General features: G+C 32.9%; 1 protein-coding gene across 5 annotated transcripts in view; it reads left to right on the top strand.

The window, feature by feature from the left end:
* The window catches only part of NBEA (neurobeachin), a 478,282-nt gene that overhangs the window by 163,686 nt on the left and 298,019 nt on the right, over nucleotides 1-16,577 (top strand). For 4 of the 5 annotated variants that reach the window (XM_027899474.1, XM_027899469.1, XM_027899470.1 and 1 more), the window contains exons 25-30: nucleotides 183-191; nucleotides 2,591-2,771; nucleotides 3,672-3,802; nucleotides 5,064-5,171; nucleotides 6,749-6,917; nucleotides 8,314-8,409. In XM_027899474.1, the coding sequence (XP_027755275.1) occupies nucleotides 183-191; nucleotides 2,591-2,771; nucleotides 3,672-3,802; nucleotides 5,064-5,171; nucleotides 6,749-6,917; nucleotides 8,314-8,409 (694 nt within the window). The remainder of the gene's footprint in view (nucleotides 1-182; nucleotides 192-2,590; nucleotides 2,772-3,671; nucleotides 3,803-5,063; nucleotides 5,172-6,748; nucleotides 6,918-8,313; nucleotides 8,410-16,577) is intronic. The other variant, XM_027899473.1, reaches the window with a different exon arrangement.

Below are 16,577 nucleotides of genomic sequence, written 5' to 3' on the forward strand. Positions count from 1 at the left end.
TTATTTTCAAATTTTCATGCTGAGCTAAAACGTTTTGCTGTTCTAATTAAAAATTAAACAAATGTATAATTACAAGATACTAATTTGTTTCAATTTACCTTGTATTTTTAGTTAACTTAAGTAATTTTCTTTTTTCTTTTATTGTTGTGATCTGTTGTCTGTTTTGTCTGTTGCATGTCCAGGGTTCTAAGGTTAGTATTGCGGCTGTAAGTTTCAGTTTTTTGCATTTTCAAAAATACTTTATTTTTGATCATTTAATATTTTGGTGCTTTTTTGTTGTTATTATTATTATTACTATTATTTTCCTATATCATATAGTAGGATGTGAATAGGAGTATATTTGGTGCCATAAATAACTTTTCCTACCATACTTCCCTTGAGTAAGTTAATGCATTGTCAAGTCTGATGCTTACTGTTAGTGCTAAACTGAATATAGTCCAGTCTGTGAGCTAATTTAAATTATAAATGCAGTTGTCAATAGAAAGACTCTTTATGTCCTGAACATGTTAATTATATGGGAGACTTGTTACTTAAAAGTACATTGAGGAGTCATGAAATGGTGATCAGTTCACTTTTCAGAGTTTTTGAGCTACCCCTATCTAAAATATTGATAATACCTAAAGGCAGTTTGATCAATAATGGAGCTTCTTTTAAATGCTATTAACATATCAATGTGCTATATTTAACAGGTTGAACTGATGGTAAGTTTGGTGTAAAAAAACCTGTTAGTTGTTTGGGTTTTTTTCTTCCATCTAGCCGAATTTTAGGGAGATTTGTAAAAAAAAATAAGAGTTTTTTTTAAATTCAAAGTTTGGAAAAAATCTTGGTACAAATACACTAAAGTGTTATATTAAGTGAATTTATTACATAACTTAGAGAAATAAAAATAAAAAGACAATAGGTATTCTGATCAGGCAGTCAGTAGACTGCAAGCAAGCCTGATGTTATTTCAAACATGAGTTTGAAGTTCAAGTTTCTATAACCACTTATGAGGTTTTCTAGTAGACTGTTATGCAAATGTATTTTCTTTGGGTGAGTACTTTCAAAAACTCATGTTCCACTCTGTTATAAAAAAACCAGCAACTTATTTTTCCAAAATGTAGGAACATAGCACAGACAGGGAAGCCCTGGCTAAAGAAAATAGGCCAAAAAATCTTTCTTCTTGGAGTTGTCATTTTACTGGTTTTCTTAATCCTATTGGGCAGTTCAGACAGATGACAACCCTTCCCAAATCACTCATGTAACAGACATGTTACTCCTTAAGAGAAATTAAATGAAGGGGTATCTATCATTGTGGTGACACATGCCACTTTATATCTTTCATCTTTTGAAACGGTTGTTTCCTTAATACTGATTGGCACAGTTTGCACATTTAAACTTTTGGATGTAAAAATATTCTAGAAAATAAATCACAAATGAGACTAGTAGTTTTTTAGGAGTATGGAAATTAGGGAGGTTTTGGTTTTCTGTATTTTTTTTTCCTGTGAAAGGAAATGGCCTTAAGAGCATAGAAATTTTTTTTAATAAATACTTTTAAGAAAACAAATAAAAATAAACTAGCACGCTGAAAATAGTACTTTCCAAAGGGACTAAATTATGTGTTTAGAAAGCCTTGCAGTTGGAAATCTTGTTGACAATCAATAAGAATCAGCCACCTGTAGACAATTTTTTAAAAAGTATTTAAGCATATAATTCTGGACACAGGCAAGTACTAAATGCCTTTTTAACTTTTGCCTAGATCCAGAGGTAAAAGTATTTAAACAGATATATATATGTTTTTATTTGGGCTGACTGTTTCCTGACTTATCTGCACTGTTAGGCACATGAATGTATTTGAAAACATGACTCTGTGCATCTAAGCATCTTTTTGGAGAAAACATTACTCCTTTTAGCTTTCAGAAATATTAAGCTCATTCAGCCTTCTTCTGGGGCTTCCTGCTAAGGATAGTCCAACACAAAATCAGGAAAGAAATGGCCACTCTCTGGGAGTAAGCTGACCCCAATATCACTTGTCAGATTTTTACTTCCACCCCTTTTGTCTTGAGGGAGCAAACACACTTGCTTCTGAGCTACAGGAGAATTGAACTCTATCAGGTTTCTGAATGCTGTAAACATTCTCAGGGAGAACTGATTCATGGAAACAGAGCAAAACTCTGTTTTTTCCTGCTCCACTCCTCACATTTGCTTTTTTATCTATAAGAAATGTAAAAGACCTACAGAGAGTAATGCCTTTCATCCATTACCTGTCTGTTCGCATAACCTATGGAAAAATGTAAGAGTAAATTGCACCATGATACACCATGCATTGTTTTACTATCTGCCCATACATTGTCTTCATGTAATTACTAATAACCTTCTCATTTATATTAGACTTTTTCTCATCTATTACAGCATGTAAATGTAAATAATTTTCTCACTCCTCATACTGTCTTTGAATTTCACAACTTCCAATGCTGTCAGTAGGAGATATTTAAATAACTTTTCAATGTATCTGTCATTAAACGTAACAATTTAGATTCCTATGCGTATGTGCCATCTTTATATTTCAGTTGTGTTCAAACTCTTTTATTTCAATTATCTCCTTTTAAAGACTGAGTTGGAAAATATTGAAGTGACACAAGGAATGTCAGCAGAGACAGCGGTAACGTTTCTCAGCCGTCTGATGGCAATGGTTGACGTACTAGTATTTGCCAGTTCTCTAAATTTTAGTGAGATTGAAGCTGAGAAAAACATGTCTTCTGGAGGTCTAATGCGACAATGCCTAAGGCTTGGTAAGTTGGCAGACAGTACATATTAAATGATTACTTACAGATCAATGAGTTATGGATGGATTGAATAGTGACACATGTAGGAAAGGACTTGTAGAGTATGATATGATAAAAATCCCATTTATTATTGATTTGATAAATTTTTAAGGTTGATTCAATTTAATCACAAGAATGACATGTCTGAAATTGTTCTTTCTTGTTGCAATCTTTCTTATATGTTGCAACAGTATGGCACCTCTCTTCACTATTTGCTATTGGCTTTATAGTGTTACGATTAATGTAGGAAATTTAAAAATTTATTAATAAGACAAACTGTTCTATGCAGGCTATATCACTTTATCTTTGTAAACATTACATTTTGACTGTCATCTGGCATGATGCTGATTTGCTAAGATTATGTCCTGCATACTTTTTCATCTCTCAAATGATGAATTTTTTTTGTGTAAGCCAATTACATTTTGTTATTATTCATACCATTCGTTATCTTATCGATAATTCCGCTTCTCCTGTTATAAAACTTACAGTTTATTCTCAGTGGTCATCCTTTTTGTCAAATTCCCAATAACCACCTTCTATTTGTTTCTATTCTAGCTGTACATACGTACTTTCAGATTATAAGTGTTGATAGCTGATCAATAACATATGAGAGCTCCAATTCAAGGACTAATAATTTTTAAATTTCAATATAGTGATACAGCAGTTACATAAAATATTTAGTTGAACAACTAAAGAATGAAAGTAATAAGTCACCATAATGCTTTCTTAGTACTGATGGAGTCTCTAGTGTGAGAACTATATTTCATTTACTATTTGGACAGATCAAACTAGATGTGGAGACTGGAAATTGGTGTTCTGGATATAATAATGAGAAAATATTATGGTGTTTTCATTTCTGCTTTTTAGTTTGTTGTGTGGCTGTGAGAAACTGCTTAGAATGTCGGCAAAGGCAAAGAGAGAGAGTGAACAAGACGTCATTAATTGGCAGTAAAACTCAAGATGCTCTTCAGGGTGTGACTTCAGCAGCAGCAGCCAAGGTAATGCAGTCTTCAGTAACCAGCAGCAATTACAAATCTGAATCACTGCTTTTAGGATCAGAAAATTATTGTAACTGCCTTCTCAACTATCTCACAAAAGCTTAGGTTTTTGCTATTAACTAGTTTAGGGTAAAAGAATGTGAGGGTGTAGTTTGAAACAATAAAATTTAAATGGAGTAGTATGACTGGAGAAATTCTAAACAGCTTTTTCACTCTTGGTTTATTTCAAGAAGTCCCCTTACTCACACTGATAATTTATGACTGCATAGCTGTTTTATTCTGTCATGGCACTTGCAGTTTTGATAAAATCCTACAATCATGTCTTTGTTGGTGGAACATCTGAGTCCTGGTAACTTCAACACGCCTTTGCATGCATATTAGGCATCAATACTTACTATCTGATTTGAGGAACAAAACATATTGAATACTCAATTACATATTAGTTTTCCCAGTTTCTTTAATCCATTGTTCATGTGGTTTTTTCTTTTTCTTTTTTTTTTTTTTTTTTGAACTTTAAGACTTTGGGAATTCTGAAACTAAAATCTGAAAAAATTTGGCACAGCCCATGGCTTAAATACAACACATTGCATGTAAAGGATTCCTTTGGTTTTTTGCTGCTATATTTTCATTACTACAATCAGTAGTTTTTCTTTTCTAAAGTCTTTCTCAGATAGCCTTTACAAATTCAGCTCCCTTCACAATATTATTTCATTAAATCTCACAAAAACATTACATTTTTCCACTGTCACATTTAGTGCAAAGCAAATCAGTATAAGGAGAGATTTCTAGGTGTTCAAGCATCGTTTGTAACGCATTATTATTTTTTAAAGGAAGCTTACTACCCTATGTTTTTTTAAGAGCAGTTATTCTGTAAGTGGTCTGTAATAATTCTCAGTAAAGTTAACATAAATTATTTTTTTAATATTTCTGTTCAGCATTTTCAAACGTTACACACATATTCGAAATATTTTGTTGTTCTGCTATGAAATAACTTTAATCTGAAACGAACTTTTATGTGCAAATTATTATCTTAACTGTGGGTAGAGATATTCTGACCTACTGAAAAGCTGTAACAATTTATATCTAAATAAGTAGTATTAAGAAAATTATTCAAAACATTGCATTATTTCTAGAGCTCTTGTCTGAGTATTATGTCAGAAGTATATATATAGTAATATCTAAAAAAAAAGTCAAATTAAGGTTTTAACAGAAATACTTTTGTGCTTGGGGGTACAAAAATCTCACTACTTTTTATTTTTAGACTCCCCTTGAAAATGTCCCTGGCAACCTTTCTCCCATAAAAGACCCAGATAGGCTTCTTCAGGATGTTGATATTAATCGTCTACGAGCAGTTGTTTTTCGTGATGTGGTGAGTAATGTGTGTTTTATTTATTTTTTCTGCAAAATCATCACTTATATTTTGATTATACTGGAATTAAAAATATCTTTCAGGTGTCATACTTCATATATTTTCTGCAAATCATCTGCTAGTGGCTTTGTAACCACCAGCTGCTTTTTGGACTTTCAGATCATATTGAGATTAGTAGGTAACTGTTTTAACACTCAACCCTGATCTTGTATTAGCCAACTAATCATGGCCAGAATAATTCAGATATGACCTACATTGATTAAAATTGTATTACTAAAAGTGTCAACTACTTGTCCAACCAGAGTAGGAGGAAGAGTTATTATATCTATTACACAACTGCAGCAAGTTGATTTATAGACAATTTTTATATCTGCTAAACATATACATATACTATATATAAATGTATATAAAACTGGTTTTCAGATTTTTTGGCAACCGTTTTTGTGTTTCAGCACAAAAATTCACCACAATATGTTTGGTTTTGAATGTAGTACAATAGGAATTAATATTATATATATGCAAATATATATGTTGTGTTTAAAGTTCTCCAACCTGAGTCCAAGTGGTTGGCAATCTTCTGTCATCTATTCTTTTCTTAAGTAGTGGAGAAGGGAATACCAGAAAATATGTTTCTGGCATTTCTATGAAATAACTTAGTAAGAGAATTTCTAGTTATTCTAAAAATTGCAAAAACACGCAGCCAAGTTAAATAACACACAGAAAACATGGAGAGCAAGCACTGGGTTTGTAGCAGAAAGTATGTGCTTGTGGAATTGAGACAAGGTGAAAGCACTATAGAAGTAGATAGAAGCTGAAGTCTTAATTCGATTAGGTTGAGTTTTATACCGTAATAGCAATAACAATAAAAGACATTTCAGTATAACTACAGCAACTTAAATTCAATCAGGATGATATCTAAGCCGTAGATGACAGTTGCCATGGAACAACCGACTATGTTGGATGAGAGGAAAGGAAGACAGTTAAGTTGTAGTGATCCTGGCATTTACTTGAATCAGAGTCCTGGAAAACTAGAATTGCTGCTGACAGTCCTTTTGAAGGGGAAATCTGAATGTACAAGCTGGGATTTATTGCTAGAAGAAAAGCAGTGGTATATTCCCCCTGCTTTTACAAGTTACCAGAAGCTGTTATGCCTGGTTATGCATCTAGTGACAGCTAGAGAAGCATCAGTGAGCTTAGTTTTCCCTCTCAGCCCCTTTTCATTCTTGTGGCAGGGGCCTTCAGAATCTTATCCTTGGGGCAGCAAAAGACAGTTGCCCTTGCTGCTGGGAAGCCTTGAAAGCACTCAGAGTACAGTCAGGCCTCTGTTTTGAAAAGCTTCACAGATCCAGATATTTGTGTAGTTGCCAAATTACCTCCAAAGTTCGGTACTTAATACGTGCTGTGTGCATAGTACTCCTCTAAAAATCCATACAGTCTTGTAAGTAATCTATCTGCTACTATGCTAATAGAAACAACGTTTCAGTAAGGTAGTATTTATTAAGCTTTGTAATTATCTTGTATGAAAATACTATGGAAATATCCAATATTACAGATTTGTTTCTTTTTCTCAAACACAGGATGACAGCAAACAGGCTCAGTTCTTAGCTTTGGCAGTAGTCTACTTTATTTCTGTTCTGATGGTCTCCAAATACCGTGATATACTGGAACCCCAACGAGAAACTGCGAGGTCTGGGAGCCAGGCAGGTAGAAATATCAGACAAGAAATAAATTCACCAACTAGTACAGGTAAATTTGTTTTTTTCAAATGTTATTTGAATTTTATTTTAGTACTGTAATTATTTTACTAAGTATTTTTAGTGAGTAGCATAAGATCCTCATAGGAAATTACTTACTGCTTTTTCCTATATAATAATTTTGTAAAATGCAGTGGCAGATTTCAAGTATTCTGTATATTTACTTATAGGGTATTACCAGTTTTCATTTCTATATTGCTTTTTTGTGTCTTCATTTTTCTTTAATTTAAAAATAATTAGAAGGAAACAGGGTTCCTGATAGAGTTTTAAGTTGTAAAGTACAAGATAGTTGACCAACACAACTTCCTGAATCTGTTTTATGTTAGGAAGAACGGATATATTTAACTCTATACCATGAAATGAATGAACAGCAAACAGAACTGCTTGCCCGCATGAACTCGTTTTGTTTGAGTGAGGAGGTTTGTGAAAGGGTAGTAGTGGAGGACTGAGTACTTTCTTGGAGTCCTGCTGTGTTGGTGCCTGCATTTAAAAGCCTATGGTAACAATATAATAAAAAGGAAACATTGCTATTGCCTTCTTTTACTGATCTGTTAGTGATTTTTACTAGCAGTAGTAGTGGTTTTTACTGGCATGTGTTCTTCAGCATGAAAGGGAGGGAGTCTGTTAGCTGTCAGAAGCTGTCAGAAATGAGGGGTGCAAACTTTACCCTGCTTTGTTTCAAATATTTTGCACTGTCAGGCCGGTAGGTTTTCTTCAAGTCTGATTGGTTTGATTATAGCTCTACCTTCTGTGTTAAAAGAGCTGAAAAACAGTAGCTGAATTTGTCTATGAAACTTTTAAGTTATGCATTTGTTCTAGTATTGATCTTTAGTTAATTTCTGCATTTATGGAGTTGCTAATTTTCATTTGTCATAGAATTTTTCTTCCAATTTATGTCATATTTACATTTAGTCATTATTTTGATTCATCATGATGTTTTCATTTGCTACTTTTACCTAATAGTTAAAGTCAATGTGCTTGTAGGCTTTCCATTTTAAATGTACTAAATAAGTGTAGTCAATTATGAGAAATCATAATTTTTTGTGCCTTCCTGTTTATATGTTATGGTCCTGCACTAAGAAACTGCTAGTTTCAGTGAACTATTTCATCCATTCTTGTCTTGCCTATTTGCATATGTATATATATATATCTCCATGTCTCTTTTTCCCCGTAAATGTTCCTCTTGAAGTGCCCAAATAATAAGTATGCTCTTTCCTATCTCTTGATACACAACTTGTTTTTTCCCTTTAGAAATGCCTTTTTTTTTGCTGATAATACCATATTTGCATGTTTCAATGAGATAGGATTTCTGTCATGGATCCACAGTGGACCAGGCCACACATGAATAACTAGCTGGCTCACATTTGATTCCATGATTTTCTCCACAGTTGTGGTCATACCATCTATCCCTCACCCAAGTTTGAACCATGGATTCCTTGCCAAGTTAATTCCTGAGCAGAGCTTTGCCCACTCATTTTACAAAGGTAATATTAACATCATCTCCTAACCTGTTTGGGTGTTCTTATTTAATGTAATGCAATTCAAGAACTAACTGTGATATTATTGTTGATAAATAAGTATACGCCTCAGGTTACATGGAGATCAGACCTGATGATACCTTTAAAACTTCCTGCCTACATTTCTTTAGAAAATCTCTTTCCCACTTTTACTACCATTTCTTATCTTTGTTTATTATGAAATAAAATAATTTTAAAAAGCACTCAGGAGGAGGGAATGGATACAGGAAAATTTAAATACTTTTGATTTGTGGTTATTCTGCTACAATGTTAGGTCCATAAAAATCGTATCAGGCCTATTTTAAAAATATTGCATACTGCATAAAGTATGTAGTACTTTTGTAGTATTCCCTTTCCCTGTATCTTTTGCTGTTCTTTTGCCTTTCTTTCTTGCTTTTTTTTCCTTGCCTCCTTGATGGTATGTAAACCTCTGATATTGTATGTGAATTATTTTATGCCTGTTAGTTAATGTGCTGTGCTGTGTTTTTCTTGAAAGAAACCAATTTTGTTACCAGAGCAACTATTATATGTTTTGGGGCTGCTTTGTTTTGTTTTGTTTGTTTGTTTTAATAGGTACTATATAAGGAGGCGTATGGGCTTTTTCTTTCATTACTTGAAAAAGAGAGGGTTACCTGAATGTAACATGTCAAGTTTGCATGTATGAAATGTTGCATTTCCACATTTATTTGCCTGCACTGTGTTGTGAACATATGTCAAAATATTTAATCTGATGAAAATGTTCTTGGTATAATTTTTTAAAAATTTTTTGTGGGTAAAAAGACTGATTTATAAAAAGCCTAAGCAATTTAGAATGCATCAAGTTCATAAAGAATAGTTAACTTTCTACATCAGTAATATGGACTTATGTTCATCATATGCTGTTCTGGGAGCAGTATGTTAAAATATTTAGTACATAAACTTAAACTATCACTATGTTAATCTGTCATTTCTTAAAATTTGGTGTGTGCATGTATGTATATTATAAGTTGTTTTAATTTATAACAGTGAGTAAGCCAGGGTTATGATTTTGATTCATAAGATTATTGTCTGCCATACAAAGAAAAAATATTTTGTATTACTCAATTTCCTGATGTAATATTTGTTGTTCTGATATTGTTGCGTTGTATGATTGATCCATCATTGACAGAAAAAGGAATAATTTGATCTTAGTGCAGAAGAGTACTACAGTACTATGTGGTACTACACAATAAATCCCTAAAATTTCATTAAATAGTGATTTTTCTCCTTTTTTTTTTTTTGTGCATTTTCTGGACTGGGTTTTTTGTTTTGTTTTTTTGGGGTTTGTGTTTTTTTGTGTGGTTTTTTTTTTTTTGCATTTAGAGCAAGTTTATATGTATCACATGTATGATATTTTATTCTTAACCACTTTTGCTTGAAAATCAGGATTGGGTAGACTGCCTCAAAACACACTTATTTAATGACATTGTAATTTTTATTAAATTTAATACAGTAAAATACGTTATGCAACATAAATGGCATTACATTTCTATTTGTACAAAGCTCAACATTTGATATAATGGATTGCAAAGACAGGGGAAAAACAAATAGTTTTTCTTCTTATCCACAAATTGTATCTGAATAAAATATATGTATCAAAAGCAGAAAAAAAGGTTAAGAAGAGATGACACAATCATAAAAACTCATCAAAATATTTAACATAAAGCATTTTTTAAGAATTGGGTCTTCTATAATGTTGTCTACAATACTTGTTTTACCTTGAGTTCAAATAAAATAGTTTTGTTTTTAAGAGAGTTCAATAGAGCTATAGTAAAACTGTGAACAGGATACACAAGAAAATGATTTTGGTTTTAGAAAAAAATTATTCAATAAAGGAAATGTTATCTGTAGTTAGTTATTTTATTTTTTTATATCATCACATCCTTCAGCGTTTTAATTCTCTGAGGTCCTAAACTCTTACACTTAACTGCCTCATGCATTAGAGAGGAAAAATATTTCTGCTTTTTATATTCTGAACTGAGTTCCTCAGTTTTGAATATTAGCAAGAAGTTAAATGAAAAAAAAAAATTGCCATCACTGTTAGAAAACGCTAAAAGTCAATAGCTTTTATTATTTTGCGAATCTTGAATTCCAGTGGCTAAGCCAATTGTTTTCTTTTTAGAATCTGACTTTCTTTTAGATGTTGGCAGCTAGCATGTAATATTTGAATATTATTTTAAACTTTAAGGTAGTTTAACAATACAGAGTGGTTTAATGTAGCATTTAAAATAAATACACATTTTTAAAGCTAAGTCCTATTTATTAAAAAAATTATAGAAATTGAGTTGTTACCTGGAAATGAAGTCTTTGTATTTTATTCATTCCACATGACACTAAAAGGATATAATACATTGGTTATTTGTCAGTACAGCAGATTGTATCATAATTGTTAGAACTTTACAGGAAAACATCTCTGTAAATTAAGGAAGAAGAATTGGTCGTTTAAAAGAAATTAATTTATCTATTTCTAGTAGATAGAATCTAACTAGAAACTTGTCAGCGGAAAGGTAAGATAGAAGAAGATATATTACCAGTATTTAAAAAAGACACCAATTTTGTTCTTAGTGATGGTTTGTGGTTTTTTTTTTCTTTACTTATGGTGATATCTTTAGTTAAAATCTGTTTAAGATTGTTTAAGACCCTACTTGTCTCAGGCACAAGATTGTAATTAGTGTATCTTTCTTAGGAGTAGCTGCAGCTGGTGTCAACTGCAGGTTACAAGATTTTTAACATCATTATATTTGATATGAAACTTTACCTAGTTTATTAATGTTGTTATATATGGAAAAAACATAGTATTGAAATAAAAGGCTTTAAAATATGTTTTGTGGGGAAATATATTCCAGCTTTACTTACAAATGTTTGTAGGTGGTAAAATAATGCTTCTTTTACTGATATTCAAATATTGTTCATAAGCTAGGTGTTATCGTATGGTGCTTGAAGGTGCTTCCCAGGAAGGAAAGACTATTGCAGTAGTGCCATGACTACCATTTAACAGTAAAAATGTCTATTTCTTTATAATGTTCTATACTTCTACATTTATGTTTCTTTCTAAGGTGAGCCATAGGGAGGAGAAAAATGTATCTGTATCTGTAGATTTACTCCATGTCATGTTTTTTGAAAGTCCTTGGGTTTCTCCTCCTACTTTCTGATAACTTTAAAGGATCTGCAGTATATCTGAAATAATCAGTGCTTAGTCAGACAAAGCAGAAATTGCCAAATGAAAAGAAAGCTCCCTCTCTTCAATTTAGCTCATATATAGTATTACTCTTTGAAATAATTCATATATAGTATTAATAATTCATATAATATTATAATTAATATATAGTATTACTCTTTGAAATAATTCATTATCACCATCTCAAGGAAATAGCGGATCAAAACTATTCTCTTGCATCTGAAGGTTGTCTGTGAAACAAGTCCTACAAAAGTAATGTTGCCAGACTTGCTTTTTTCTGTTCATAATGCCAAAGAATTCATTAAGAATTAATTAAGTAAGTAAAATTAATTAATTTTAAGGAGCTGTGGTAGAGATGAGAATAGCATTAAAGATGATTGACAAAAAGCTCTGTATTGGATTTTCAGTTTCTTATCTCAAAATCATCAGTCATATGTGAGTTGTACTTTCTGGAAAATATTAGTAGTGAATCAGTATCTAAGCTAGTCATCCTAACCTCCCTTAATAATAGGTGTAGAGAAGTCAAAGCATGTTTAGTGTACAGTTCATCTGACTTGCTTAAAGATCTACTTAAAAGAGAGGTAAGCTGGTAACTGGAAATGCCCATCTTTTTCCATTCATGTGGATGTCACTGTAGATCTCTGTCCTGGTCAGATCTATCCTGACTCTGAGACTAGGCTTAACTGAACTCCAGACACAAAGCGTGCTTTATGACAAAAACTGGAAAGAAATTTTCTGACGTCAGGCACTTAATACAATCTGTTGACATTATGTGCTTTAGAAATATCCTCATCCAAATCTATAGCTGGATACATATATGTTCATATATAGATATTCTTCTTTAAGATTTCTACATGTATATTGTTTGAAAGTTGGAACTATATATCCATCTAAACAATTACATAATGTCTTCAACTTAATGATAGGAAATCATGTTCTCTTTGTACCTGACATCTGATAAATCTGAGCAACGTATATCATTGCCCCTCCAATAGCCCCTTATATCTTGTCTACCTATTTAACAGCGTGCAATGCAACTTATCTGCACCTTTCTCCATTGTAAAGTATTTTTAAATGCTACATTGTATTTTACTGAGAGGATTCTCAGTTTTCTTCTTTTTTGTCTTATAAGTATTCCAATCTCCTTTTTTGCCTGAGTACTTTGCTGAGTACTTGAGATCCTTGAAGGGAGACTGTTCCTCGCAGTCTGATGAACTAGCAGACCTCTTTAAAATCTTTTGCTTTCATCTTTAGCAGCATCTTCCACAGTGATCACATATGAAAAATCCTAGCTGTGTGGTATTTAGTAGGGAAGATGTGCTAAAGCTTAATTTCAACTCCCAGTGATGGGGAATGATTTCAAGTCCTTTGAAAATTTTTCTTTTGAATTCAGAAGGGTGAAGCTAGTCCCGGTAAGCAAAGCTATTGCCCGTAAAAGGCAAACAATCTTCTTCTCTTTTATTTTACAAACAAATACATGAAATTAATCTTAGGAGGTTCAGATCTTTGTAGAATGGTTATCAAGACTCATAAGGCTTCTGACTTAACGGCACATTCTGAAAATGCACCTGAGCAGTGGAACTTGCCAGTTCCCACAGCCCTGTTAAGATAAAAGTGTGTTAGTCAAGGCAGAATTAGTGGCCATTTAGTGGTCAGCAAGAACTACCCTTGTGAACTGAGCATAAAGTGCTGAAATTTTTATTTCTGAAATGGGAGCAATTGGAATATCTTAGAAAATACAATTGTGCTCTCTGTTGTTTTCTCTTTTCATACCAAATTGGTATGAAAATATCTGTTAGATCTGGAAGATGTGGAAGTGGAAACTTAAAATAGAGTAGACCTTTCTCTTACCAGCAGAGGGTAATCATTACATGTTTTGAGAGAGAAATTACTTTTCCTCAAAATAAGAGAAATAGAGGAACATGGCATCTTCTGTTAATAACAGCTAATCAGCCTTATCATTTAAAACCAAGTAACCTCTTGAAATTACAGCTACAAATCTGAAGAAGATTTAGCTATGGTGTTCAGGATCACTTAAGATGAGCTTTCTCAGTTCTGGTTGTTATTGAAGCTATCCTTGCTCACTTTGGTGGTTTATTGGGCTGTTTCTTTCAACAGTGCTTCCATATCTACAGCAGTGGAAAAGTGTGAATATATATATATTTTATTACACTTCAACTGGCAGCCTGTTAATTACTGAGAACACAATTAATGTTACCAAAAAATGGATGCATGTTTTCAGTTGAAAATTGATATTTCCATATAGTATTAATCAGGAGTGTTTCAGAAATGAAAGCATCACATCAGTGCAATTCACCTTATAATATATTGTGTGAAGAAAATCAGTATGTAGATTATCACAAACCTTTATAACAAATGGATTGACTTTCCCACTCCCTTGCTATCACTGTCTGTATTTTTCCCAAAGCACTGTAAATGAATAGATTTCTTAAAGGTATGTGGCTGCAGATGGACTGGAAGCTATTGATTTTTTTTTTCCTTGACAAAACAAACTATATTAAAAGGTTACAGAAACAGCTTTTTCTTTGAAGACAAAAGTATCAAGTTTTTCAGATCTTCTAGGTATACAGTATTCTGGGAATTACATTGCTACACTGTTATTTGTATTCCTAATGTAGCAGTGTAGAGATTTATTTTTAAAGTCTTTTGCATAATAGTAACAGTGTAACTATGCAAAGTGGACAAGAGGACGAATTTCCATTGTTTGTCAAAACATGTTTTGCCTCCAGAACGTCCTTACAAAATTCATGGTTCCATCTTCTGCAGAATCTAACTGTATATTTATTTTCAAGAAAGGGGAATGTTATAAATAACATGGGTGATAATCATGATAATCATAAAATTCCAATTCTACTGAATTACTACCTGCTGCTTAAAATAATCATACTGGTCTTCTTGTGAAATATATGCTGCTTATTCCAACATTATCTGAGAAGAAATGCATTTGAAGATCATGAGAGAGTAATGAGTACATCTTAATCTATTATTTATTGCCCTTCACCAGATACTTAAGGCATCATAGGAGACATTTGCACACATTTTATTATTAATTGATCATTCATTATATATGCATGAAGCAGTTGTAATAGGGATTTTTTGTAAATAACATCAATATTTGTTTTCCTTTGTTTGTACAAATTACAGATTTTTTGAGTTGTCAAAGTAGTGCTTAAAACAAAATGTTTGTAGTATAAGTTTTATTGTATTATGGAACATACTCTGTGCTTCACTGTTGACTTTTGCTGCTGGATGCTGAAACCTAGGTGACCAATTTTATTTTTTTTATTTCTTTTGCAAGAAATGTCTAATTACAAAAACATTGCCTTTCTCAGCATGTGTTAGAAATACAGATGTTATCATAGATACCTGGAATCTACTTTTTAATTATGTGATTTTGAGCTTACACAATACAAAAATAAATAAATGAAAACAAATAGAAACTGAAAAAAACCAGGGAAATTCACCTAGAAAAAAAATAGATGTTACTATATTGTTCCTAATTTTTATTGGGATTTTGATTCAAACTGTAAGTGCCTGCTTTAAGACTCTGAAGTTGACATTTCTTTAATACAACTTCTCATTTTCTTATTTTCATTTTATCTTTAGTCTTTTTAGTTAATTCCTTGTTAATGATTTGCTTTAGGATTGCTGGCATTTTGCTTGGCAACCAGGTAATCCATCAAATTGATGTCTTATCCATCTAACACTGAGTGAAAGAATTTTGATTAGTAAAGAAAAATTAAGACTGATTAAAAACAGTACCTAAATGGAACAGGAGTTATGTCTGTCATAAATAGCTCTTTCAATATGCTTTCTATGGTCAAGGTAATAAAAACTGCCCTGTGGGCCTGCCTGAGCCACTGCAGGGAAAGAAAAAAATGATGAGACTTTTGAGGAATTTGAGCACATAGAAGCAGTTCCCAGTGAGCAAAAAGACAAGACATGTACTTACGTGTGTTCACCTGTGATATTTTTCCTAGCTGAGAGCTACATCCTTTCTCCTCACAAATCAATTCTGGTTAAAAAGAATTTCCCAACCTACTGCATTAATGACCTGTCTCAAGATCTGTGCCCTTGAAATTGCCAACCCACTCCAGAATCTTTCATATCTGACCTTCCCCAGCCCTCTCGTATTCAGCTATGTTGCTTCTGCCCTCAGACATGCTTGTCAGAGCCCTTGGGTATCCCTGCTTGTGGTTCTACTTCCCAGCCGGAGGCTGCCATGGCATGTGCTCTACTTCCACCTCTTCCTGTGCATGACTGCTGGCGTGCTGTTAGACATCTGATTCTGCGCCACTGCATTGCTGTCCTTGTGGAAGGAAAGGACCAGTCTTTGGTCTGGAAAGAATTTCAGAAACCTGGATAAATACTATAGCTGAATAACAGATGGAGGCTAAATGCACACTGCATTTATTGAAGATTTTCATAGATAAAAGCCTGATAGTGCAAGAAGGACAAATTGTAACCCTATGCCAGGCTACTTTTTATCACTTTTAAATATTTCATTAAATGAAGAAACTTGTTTTAAAATCTTTTGGAAAAAGCAAATGAGTTCTGCAAAATAAAAGTCAGTGTTGTTCAGGTAGCCTTGCCTCAGAAATACCATAAACCCATGAGGTCTGTTAGTAGGACACGACTAAATTTGCCTATTAATGCATGGTTACATGAAGACTAATACCAGCCAGGTTGCCAAAATTAGTAGATGTTGCAAGGCTAGGTCATGACCTGGATCGCTGGAAAAGGCATTTTTACTCTGGATCCCTTATAACTATCACATAGAAATAGAAAAACCAACAGAAGAGAAGGTCCTGAGGAGATACAGAGCAGCTTGGAATCTTCGGGTGATTTTTCTTACTGTTATGCCTCATCCTCTGAAGACATTTCTATTGAACCTCCATTCTTGCTTACTCCTCACAAT

The sequence above is a fragment of the Empidonax traillii genome, unplaced genomic scaffold (assembly GCF_003031625.1).
Source record: "Empidonax traillii isolate 1590-97213 ecotype Southwest subspecies unplaced genomic scaffold, ASM303162v1 scaffold670:size792703, whole genome shotgun sequence".
NCBI classification, from domain to species: domain Eukaryota; kingdom Metazoa; phylum Chordata; class Aves; order Passeriformes; family Tyrannidae; genus Empidonax; species Empidonax traillii.